We start from the raw sequence: 9,884 nt of genomic DNA, 5'->3' as shown, positions 1-9,884 counted from the left end.
ATATATTTCTTTTAAATTTTTATAAATTTGTAATGTTATAAATTTGTTTATAAAAGATCTCACTAGTTAAATGATTAATTTGTTTTATACGTATATATTATATATATTATATTATATTATTATGTATATATATTATATATATATTATATTATATTATATTATATTATATTATATTATATTATATTATATTACATGTATATGTGTAAATATATATATATATATATATATATAAAAGTATATTTTATTTATATGTATATATACTATATTATATTATATTATATTTTATGTGTAAATATATTATTTATTTATATATATTTTTTAGATTATTTAATAAATTATAAATAGTTTAGTAATTTAAGCGGGGACGGGTATTTGGGCGGGTATATATATATCCCCATCCCATCCCCAGTTGAAAATTTCGGGTATTACCCATACCCATACCCATATCCAGTCAAAGCGGGGATTCCCCGTCAAAACGGATACGGGTTCGGATGATACCCACGGGCACGGATTTATTTGCCATCTCTACATCCATCGTTTTCAATATGATTTAGACCACCATATATGTGTCGCCTTTTGTTTAAGCCACATTCATTAACGTGTTATTTTATGTGAAATATATATAATCACAATATTACACAGTTTTTTGCTTTACGTAGAAAGAGCAAAAGAAGTACAGAAATTATATAATAAAAAATGAAAAGTATTGAATAAGTGTAAAAGTTGAAGTATAAAAGTACTAAATTGAAAGAAAATGGAATAAATTTTTAAAATTGTTCGGTTTATTTCTTCTTAATAAATTATAGGATTGAAAACACACTTCAAAGATAAATTTAGTTTTGAAAAATTCATCACCAAAACAAATTGTATGCTTTTCATTGTCATTCACCGTAAAAGAAAGACCTATAAATCATATGGATCCCAACGTATCTGATTTCAATTACTTTACACTTCCTTTTGTATTAATTAACCAAGTTTATATAAAACTATACCTTTCATTCAAATGAACATTGTTCTCTTTTTTCCTCGTACGTGTCTGAATATTTCCATATGTTGTTAGATCGAAACACGTGACACGTTCAATCCCATGCAAGGCTACGGAATATTCAATATTGACAAAAATTAGGCTTCCACTCCATGAGAATAAACTCTTGGTTAATTCCTTGACCAAAAGTAATTAAAAATATCTTACGGAAAAAACGAGAAGGGAAATGATAAATAACAGTAGCAAAATGAATTAAGCGAGATGAAGAATTAAAAGCCCTACAAGCATAAAGATAATATAGTACTTACTGCATTTTCTTTAACTGGAAAAAAAACTATCATATCTTCCTCGATGTTACAGCATAAATCCTAAAGCTTTCATGACGTGTCGCACACAAAGACACAAATATAATATATATAAACCAAAAGGTGACGCACCAAGGGCAGTCGAATTAGACTCTGAAGCTTCTCATTCACACTCTCATGTTATATAAGTCAATAAAAATCTGAACAAGACCACCCTGAGATAGATATAGCTAGAAAGAAACACTACACAACAAAATACGAGGAACCCTCCCATCATCAAAAGGCTTTATGTATATAATAATATAATAATAGTAATATAATATCTTATAAAATAAAATATACGTAGGGAAAGTGATGATGGTCATTGATTATAGGTAATTGGTCAAAAGAACCAAGCCAAGAGAGAGATTAGCCGTTGATCATATCCATGCATATATCATCATCATCATCATCACCTGAGTTGTGACTTGGGATTTGGCTTTTAGACCAAAGGGTTTGTGGTGGAAGATCCATAGCCGTTCATCATGCCGGTCCATGATCCTGGACCGTTGAGATACCCGAATGAGTCTTTGCCTGCATCAGAGCAACCCTGGTCTTGCCATTCGAGGGACAATAGCTGTTTAGGGTTTGGCTTCACATCAATTGAGGCATTATGGTCCTCAGTGGCATCATATGGCAGCATCAAGCGTTGGCAAGAGTCCATTAAGTAGTTATTAGCAGCACCATTGGTAGTGGTGTTGGCATCAAGGGACATAGACATGCCACCAAAAGCTGAGGGACAAAGAGCGTGAAAATTTGGTGGCAACCCATTTTGAGCATTACCATGCATATCTCCTAGCCCAGCACCACCCATAGCCATGTCAGTATTTCCAAAAAAATCAAAATTCCTAGAACTACTACTCCCAATTATGCCCTCCAACTTGCTCTCCATCATGAAGTCAATTGGCCTAGGGTTCTCGATCATGCCAATACCATACTTGCCCTCCATGAAGCTAGGGTTTCCTCCCAGTGCCCCTGCATTATGTGTCCCAAGCAGGTTGCTGAGGTGGGAAAATTGTACATCTGGAAAAGAGAGTTGAAGGTCTTTGGGGTTGTGATGGTAGGAGGAGGGTGGGGGCTGTGTTTGACTAATTTGATTGTTGACTAATTGGTGGTCGTTGGATTTTTTGGCAGAGACTTTCTTGTTCTTTCTGCACCCTCCACCAACAGGAATGTTCCTAAGAGTGCCTCCTTTGGTCCAGTACCTTCTGCAGGTCTTGCAGAAGTACCTTGGCTGAGAGAGACTGTAGTTGTTGTAGTAGCAGAACTTGGTGTGGGTTGAGTCACACCTGGGGCACTTTAGAGCTTGGTCATGTGGGGGTCTTAGCCTCCTCTCTATCATGGGCCTTGAGCATGTAAGCATGTCCCCAGAGGGTGAAGAGGAAGAATCCATTCCAGACTCCTCGTGAATTGTGCCCTGACATTTTTTCCAAACCAATAAACAATTTAATATTTAACTCAAACAAATTTAAATGTCTTTTTCTTTCCATTCTTTTTGTTCTCTTCCTATTAGTTTTCTTTTTCTTCGCTTTCTCTTCTTTTTTTCTCCTTTAATTCTTCAATTCGGTCCAACCCCCCTCTCACATTGCAAAACAAAAAGGTTGCAGGGTGCACCACATTGTTACACTCACTTGCAAACTAACGTTACTTCACTAAAACCCTTGAACAAACTGCTATTTTCAGCAGAGAGTCGATTAATGAGAGTGATAATTGAGAAGCATGATGAAGAATGAATGAAGGTTGCATTGATGATGTGTGTGTGTGTGTGTGTGTGTGTGTGTGTTGTAGTCATATATATACTATACCTGCAACCAATGATCTGATGAATCCATGCAGACGTGCAAAGAAGATAACCCCATTGAGTGAAGTGTGTGAGTGCTAGTTGCAGTTTGTGAAAGGCATTGCAGAAGATGAAGAAGGAGGAGAGAAGAAGAGGAATAATAATATGTGAAGAGGGAAATGAAGAGAGGGAATTGTAATGTGGCAAAGCATGTGTGTGGTTGCTACATGGGACGGGACAGTGAATAAGAAGGAAGAAAAAGTTGAGGGTAGTGAGTGAGAGGTGGCATGTTGTCGCAGAGCTACAGTGTGTAAAACCCGTCGGTGACAACAATGGTGGGCCTTGACCTGTCTCTCTAATGCCAATAGCTTATCTCAACTTGACTAAATCTTCAGTGACACAACGGAGGGTGGGATGTGTATGAGTTGGTGACGTGGAGAAAGGAGGAGCGTTGATGGGGTATGTAGAGAATGGGTACGTCACGCTAGTCGTGTCTGACGTGACAGAAGCTTGAGAATATTTGGGTCCCCGATAAAGAACGCATACCGAAAGAGCACTCTACGTTGCAAGCCCCACACACACAACACAAACACCATTTTGGACCCACTCCACCTCCTCCCACAAGCAAGGGATATATTCTCATCTCCCACACGCGCCATTGCTGTTAAGTGTTTCTTCTATCTCTCCCACCTCTCTCTCTTTCCCTTCACACCTCACTCCCATATAGAGGAAAACCTTGCAATTTATTTGATTATTATCAGAAAAGTTAGTTTAATTATATTGATTTTGACAATTGTAAGTCATTGGTGTCTTATGTTAGTGAATGTTAACTAACTTAATGTTGAATGTTACATCGTACCGGAAATTCAGACAAATAACGTCGTATTGATTTGAAAATTTAAATTATGTGACGTGTGTTAAGAAAGGCATTGCCTGTTTATATCTTTTGAAACACATGAAGCCTAATTTGACCGCCAGTGATGCTTTTTTGATATTTTATTCAAAATTTAAAAGCTTTAAATTGTAAAACATATTTTGGGGTGAGGTGGAGAATCCACCATAATCTTTGTCTTCCTCCTTTAGAAGGGAAAAGAAAATATGAAATGAAATGTATGTGTATGTATGTATGTATTGTTGTTTGAAAGTGGTATATGAGAGTGGTGAGTTGAAAGTTTGAACTGATATTCCTCAAGTAGGCGGGGTGGTAGGGAATAAACTGAAAAGCTTTGATCATAAGAGTGACACCCGAAAGAGGAGCGAGGATGCTATCTTTATCCACTATGTAGAAGATGAATAAGATGTAGGATATGGTTGGCGTGAGGAACACACCCCACTCCACAGCAACTAAAGTACATGCAGTGTCAGGTGAATAAAGTGTGTGTGTTCCCATGTTACTTGCCTTCACCTCAATTCCTCGTTAATTAATATTCATTCTTCTCTCTCTCTCTCTCTCTCTGCTCCATGCTTCCCTTTCTTTTCCCATTGGATGGTCGTTTTCTACCTGCTTTAATCTAAAGATCTGGATTATTATTGTTTCAATCATAACCATGTTATCATTGCTACTCACTGCTGCTATCTCTTCTTCTAGGTACTTGTTACTTGTTCTTACCTTCTGCCTGCTCTATCAGAGAATAGTGTAAAATCATCCACTCAATACCCGTTGGTTGGTAAAGGGTCACAACACCCGCAAAACAAAAACACTAACTCCAATCTATGTATACTGATGAGTAACATCATAGTTTAAATTCCGCTACATGGAATTTCGATCATAATCCTGCTGCTACATAGTTTTCCGTTCTCACAATTCATAATGTTAAGAAGTACTTCGTAACGTTAAGAATTGCGTTCTAAATTTAATTTAATTTTACAAAATCAATTTATGATTTGTATTAATTAATTAATTTATATAATATAAATTAATCTTATTTTTAACTAATATAAAATGTTAATGTGTTTTCTATATATACATATTGTATGTGAGACTGGACATTAATATATATTAAAAAATAAATTTTAAGTATAATTTAACCTTACAAAATCAATTTGTAAAGTGGTTTGTATCAATTTATATAATGTAAATTGACATTATTTCTTGTTGATATAGAACTTTAAAGCATCCCTTACGCACTGTGTGAAACTAAACATTAACGAGTAGTTCGATAGCATTTCGACAATGAGTGAAACAATAAATCCAATAAACAACAAACTTTGTTAGAATAAGTTCTACCTCATGATTCTCATATCATATTAAAAATTGGACCTTAAACTTAACTCAACTTTACTAAACTAAACTTATAAGATAATATTTAGACTTTCTTGTATAGTGTGAAGTGTGAAGTGATCTTATCTTTTTAGTTAATTTGGAACTTCAAACACATAACAATTGCTGTGTGAATCCAATATCACAAATACAGTTACAACAAAGCTTCAGAAAGATGTGGCCTAATGATGTGGGATTAGCCAATGAAAGACGCATATTTATGAACGGTCTCTTTGGACTAAATGAGAAATATATACTATTGTTAACTTGCAGCATGATGCATGGCATGTGCAGAAGCTAAAGACCTATGTCCGTATATGATTACAAAGACAATAATGGTGTAATAGTGTACCCTCTTGGCTTTTTGCCATGTATATATATATGCACATGCCGTGCATATGATTTATATGCCTTTGTGCATCAATAGGTATCTTGTAAATTAACAATAAGTATCACCTTTTGAGAGAAAAACCCCAAAACTGTGAACATACTTCGTTCTCAAGCTACGTGTTTTTACGTCCTACACCCGAGTTGCTTTCTCGATCTTCTTTTGTTCTTTCCTTCTTCTTTTTTTTTTTCTTAAAGAAACCAAATGAAAGTTCAGAAAAGGCCAGGTAAAACCACACAAATTTAAAAGCTGTACATTTTCTCAAAAATATTTAAAGCGGGAAATTTTCTTTCCGATCTTTTAATTTTTTTAAGGAAAAAATTTAATTTTCCCCCTTCGAATTAGATACTTATCTTCTTCAAATATATATATATATATATATATATATATATATATATATATATATATATATATATATATATATATATATATATATATAATTTTCATGAGCTATGTATATATAATAATATATATACACACACGTCTATATGTGCATGATATAAATCTACATATGTAAGTGTCACTATAGATTGTTATTTTATGCATGGATCAAAAGCGTAAAATGCTGGTCATTCTTTTGCACAGAAAGCAAAATAACTGATGAAAAGCTACATTGTCCAATAGAAAATATTGATCAATATAAAATAATTATAAAACTTCCTACCACACCCCTATTATATTTGAGAAATGCTACTTATAGAATAATTTTTACAAATAAAAAGAAAAAAAGACAATAAAAGAGGGAGTTATTTAATTACTCTAACTAAAAATAGAATTAAAGAATGTCGCTAGTGCAATTAATTATTATACCAACAATAAAGTACATTATAGAAACAGATCAACAATTTCAAATGCCATTAACTTTATTTTTATTTGGGGTAAGTTAGACAAGTCTATAAAATAAATACGAATGTAGTAAATAATATGACGAAGAAAAAAAAGAAGACTTTTTTGGTTTCTTAGATATGCATTTCATTTCAAAATTAACCATGTTCAGTAGTGGAAGAGGTAAAGATAATATTTATTTGTATTAGTTATTTTTTATACTTGTTTTTTTATGGCAGATACAATTTTATATATGTTCAATATATTATATATTTACTTTTTGTTATTTTCATTATAAAACATTAAGAGAATATAATGGTGATAAACTCTCATAAAAAAGGCACATAATAACTAATCTCACTCTCCCATGTCATAATTCAAATTTTACCATCACCAACATATTTTTTTCTTTTTTAGTTAATTTCTTACATTATTTACCTTTATTTAATTTTAAGAAGATATCACCTTCATTAATTATAGAGTTTTTAGTATATATATACAATTTTATAACTATTTTTAGTATTTTTTAAAAAAAATTACATACAACATTTTGATGACTGCTTTTAATAAAAACTGTTGTTATTTTTATTTTGGTAACACTCCTTTTAGCACGTAAGAAGATGTGGACAACACACAATATTATATTTCTACGTACTAAAATATAAATAAACAGAATAATATATAGTAGCATTAAGGTTGTAAACCATATCCTCCCTCTGGCAAGAATACATATACATGTATGTGGTCCGCGTTATGATTTTGGTCAAAAATTGGAACGCTAATACCTCGTTATGAGTGCAGTCACTTTGGTTCTTTAGGTCCACCATGAGAGTTATTTTCTGTCCATCTCAAAGTTTTCCTTTCATATGTACAGCAATGATGCATGCAAGAAAACAAAATTAAAAGGCCCTAGGAAGACCAATATTATTCATTCCTTATTATAAAAAGTTTTGCATCATAGCACCACATATAATTCCGGATCCCGCTGCCAATAATTGCAATCAAATATATTACGGAGAAGTACATTAATTTGTTGGGTCCAGTGTGAGCTCTAAAGTAAAATACTCTACACAATTCAAAGCAAGATCTGTGTGTAGTCCAAATAATTGCCTGGTCCTGCTGTGCGCATGGGGAAGCAACAAAACAACTTACACTCGGATTCTTTGCATGTGCTTAGTCCCTCCCTTTCATTTTACTGTGCTTCAAATCTTTTAATACTTTTCTTCTTTATTTCTTTAACACAATCTTACAATTTTATTTTAATTTTAAACAAATACTTAGGCCAATCTAATTTTTTTCATTGTCAATCACAAACCAAATAGGTAGCAGCCAATATTATCTAACAAGGTTATAAATTAATTAGGTTGGAAATTAACTTAGTATCTTAATTATTTGTAAAGAAGATTTTGATATATTTTAGTATAAAAAATTTTAATAATTCATTTACTGTTTCGCAGTTAACTTGTTTATTGTTTTTCCTAATATGTGTGTTGAAAAACTTTAAAGGACAAATAAAATGAAACGGAGAGAATATTATTCTTTTTTTTTACACAACTAATTTAAATTTGAGATAAAGTTATCTATGTATATTAAGAAACGAATTTTAAGTCTAATTCAAATTTACAAAATTGACTTGTAAGATGAAGTTTACACTCACTAATATATTGTGCAGTTGGTCTTATTGAGATATATACATCTTGTGTGTGAGACTATATATTAATGGATGGTTTGGTAGAGGTCTGATAGCTGTTAAAACTATAGACCTAACAAATTTCACTAGGGTATATAGGGGTACTTATGACTCTGATATTATATTAAGAAGTAAATTTTATGTTTAACTTAATCTTGCAAAAGTGATTTGTAAGGTGAGATTTACATCCACTTGTCTATTGTATTAATCTTAGTCCCTCTAAATATGTACAGTAGAGATCTTATTGACAAGTGGATATTGTTTGTTGGATTTTTTTTTTTTCTTCAACTCACTATTAAACCAACCACCCACATGTATACATAAGTTGGAGAATGTACATAATTTGATGTTGAAGATGGACCTTTTGAATATTATCCAAGTTTAATTTTCACGAATAATTCATAACCAAATTATAGTTACCTTATGCGGAAATTATAATCATGAAATATAGAAAAAATTGAAATCCAGAAAAGTTGATGAAATCCATGTGGTTATTGACTGGTGTATTTCTGTGTTGGAACTTGGCACCCACATAGGTTAACAACCATGTCAAACTAGGCACCCTACATAATGTGTAAAGAAAGAAATTTGAGTGCTTAGCCAATCTAAGGCACAAATATATAAAATGGTACTAACAAACGTATATACGCATGCGCGACACTGCCAACGGTGACTGCGGCGCGCAACGAAATGGGGAAAGAGATCTGAAACAAATTCCTGTCATTGGATTATTTTTGTATGATCAGAATCTACGGGGCGGTGTGGGGGTGGATAATATTTTTATCAAACCTCTGCAATGTATGTTTTTTTCATTTTGAATCTTGTGTTCGTCGTTGGTTGTCGTCCCTTGATTTGTTCTCTGCCTCGCAATAGCTACTGAGCAAGAATGATTAGTGTTTATGTTATTATTATTGAAGCCAAATGGAGTCCCTTTGAGGACCCACCTTTGCCTAAGGCACCCGACCACTTATATCCCTTTAAGATTTTCCCTCGAGGGCACCGTCGTTTTCTAGTTAGGTATTGGTCTTTGTCTTATTGGGTAGGGTTTTGTATAAAGACTGAATAATAAATTTATTGTATCTTAAATTTATTTTGATCTGTTTAGTTAAAAAAAGATTGGATGCATAGGATATATTTTATTTCAAATAAAAAAGTTATTAAGTTATTTTGATCTGTTTAGTTAAAAAAAATTAATGTAATTAATTCATTAACATTTTTTTATATTTATAGATGGATATATTCATTCATAAAATAAGGTTAAAATACTTCATTGGTCCACGTTTTTTTTCAAAAATCTCAATTAGGTCTTAAGATTTTTTTAAGTCTCAATTATGTCCATATTTTTTAAAATTCGTAACAATTAGGTCCATTCCGTTAGTATATGTTACGCATTTTCAAAAATGTGGACCTAATTGAGACTTAAAAAAATCTTAGGACCTAATTGAGATTTTTGAACAAAAACGTGGACTAATAGAGTACTTTAACCTAAAAATAATACATTTTGATGCAATTAAAAATATATTTTTAGTAAAACTGAAATTGAATTTTTTTAAAACATGTTTTTAAAAATGTAAACTTAAATAAAAAAAGTTTGTTAAGTTAATTTTAATTC

General features: G+C 32.3%; 1 protein-coding gene across 1 annotated transcript; it reads right to left on the bottom strand.

The window, feature by feature from the left end:
* Window positions 1–1,272: 1,272 nt before the first annotated feature.
* Window positions 1,273–3,351, bottom strand: LOC114196321 (dof zinc finger protein DOF5.6-like). The gene is made up of 2 exons (XM_028086928.1): window positions 3,135–3,351; window positions 1,273–2,746 (listed from the first exon to the last, which is right to left on the bottom strand). Exons 1-2 carry the CDS (start codon window positions 3,186–3,188, stop codon window positions 1,772–1,774), a joined length of 1,029 nt encoding a protein of 342 aa, XP_027942729.1. The 5' UTR covers window positions 3,189–3,351; the 3' UTR covers window positions 1,273–1,771.
* Between the last annotated feature and the right edge of the window lie 6,533 nt (window positions 3,352–9,884).

The sequence above is a fragment of the Vigna unguiculata genome, chromosome 9 (genome assembly GCF_004118075.2).
Source record: "Vigna unguiculata cultivar IT97K-499-35 chromosome 9, ASM411807v1, whole genome shotgun sequence".
Taxonomy (NCBI): Eukaryota; Viridiplantae; Streptophyta; class Magnoliopsida; order Fabales; family Fabaceae; genus Vigna; species Vigna unguiculata.
This window is presented reverse-complemented; position numbering and strand designations above follow the sequence as displayed.